The sequence below is a fragment of the Morus notabilis genome, unplaced genomic scaffold, assembly GCF_000414095.1.
Source record: "Morus notabilis unplaced genomic scaffold, ASM41409v2 C11372844, whole genome shotgun sequence".
In the NCBI taxonomy this organism is placed as follows: Eukaryota; Viridiplantae; Streptophyta; class Magnoliopsida; order Rosales; family Moraceae; genus Morus; species Morus notabilis.
Window position 1 is genome coordinate 1 of NW_010386341.1, and position 1,091 is coordinate 1,091.

The following is a 1,091-nucleotide window of genomic DNA, read 5'->3' on the forward strand; positions in this document are numbered from 1 at the left end:
AAAAAAAAAATGTGGTAAACTACGAGATTTGGCTCAGACAGACCGTTTTTGCAACGCTGCAGGGTGGGCAGCCAAGTGTGCCGCTAGGGATCATGCTCCGACTGTGCAACAAACGAAGATAGGAACGGGAAATCCTCCAAAATTCATGGTGGAAGTGCGCAATAACTGTCCGATGTGCCCGATTATTAACGTCCATTTGAAGTGTGGGAACTTTCCTCAAGCTCTAGTCAATCCGAGGCTACTCAAAGTTGTTGCCTTCGATGATTGCGTCGTCAACGGAGCGTTGCCATTGCAGCCTCTCCAAAAGCTCTCCTTCAACTATACTCACAGCAAGTACTTGTTGCGCCCCAGCATTTGGTACTTCCAGTGCGAGTAAAATAATCAGACCATGCTGCTGTTTCTGCCCAGCTAGCTTACAGCATTGCATTGGACTTTGTCTACAAATATAGTTTTCAAGTCCTTTATTTTATTTTATTTTCTTCAAGATGATTCACTGATCCATCAGTTGACCAAAATGCAAACAGAAATATGATTTCTATTTGTGAGTGTGAACAGCTAGCTATTGTCCTTAAAATCATAAAACAGGCCCTAAAAGGCAAATACGTCACGTTTTAGCTATTTAGTATTAAAAAGCCGCGACGCTTAATAACATGACAAACATGTTCTATGTTTTTAGTACGCTACTGAGTTTCAATCTGAAGAAGAATATCCCTTAAAACCTAACTGGCATTTATTTCATAGAAAATGGCAAAAGCAATTGCAATAATAGTGAACTGGTCAAGAACATTGAAAAGGTAGATTTCCTGTTTTTCTTTTTTAAATGAATTATAGATAGATTATAGATTTTCTTGGGTCTGTCCTCTAAGGCGTCTTTATGTTTGATAGCAAGCATAGAACCATTTTGAATATATATTTATATCTACGAAAATGATTTTTTTAGTGTTTATTCTTTCCTTTTGAGATGCAATGTTACTAAATAGAAGATCCACTTTTATCTCAAATTTTGATGACAATTGGTTGTGACATAATTAATCCCTAGTAATAGCGTACAGGTCCCAAAGTGAAAACCGAAAGTGCGCTAGTAAATTAAT

The 1,091-nt window shown here is 37.6% G+C and overlaps 1 protein-coding gene across 1 annotated transcript; it reads left to right on the forward strand.

Moving 5' to 3' along the window:
- Positions 1-62: 62 nt before the first annotated feature.
- Positions 63-376, forward strand: LOC112095043 (uncharacterized protein At1g05835-like; the record flags this gene model as incomplete). Its single annotated transcript, XM_024176725.1, has 1 exon — positions 63-376. A coding segment is annotated over one exon (314 nt), but the record flags the coding sequence as incomplete, so codon positions are not given.
- Positions 377-1,091: the final 715 nt, after the last annotated feature.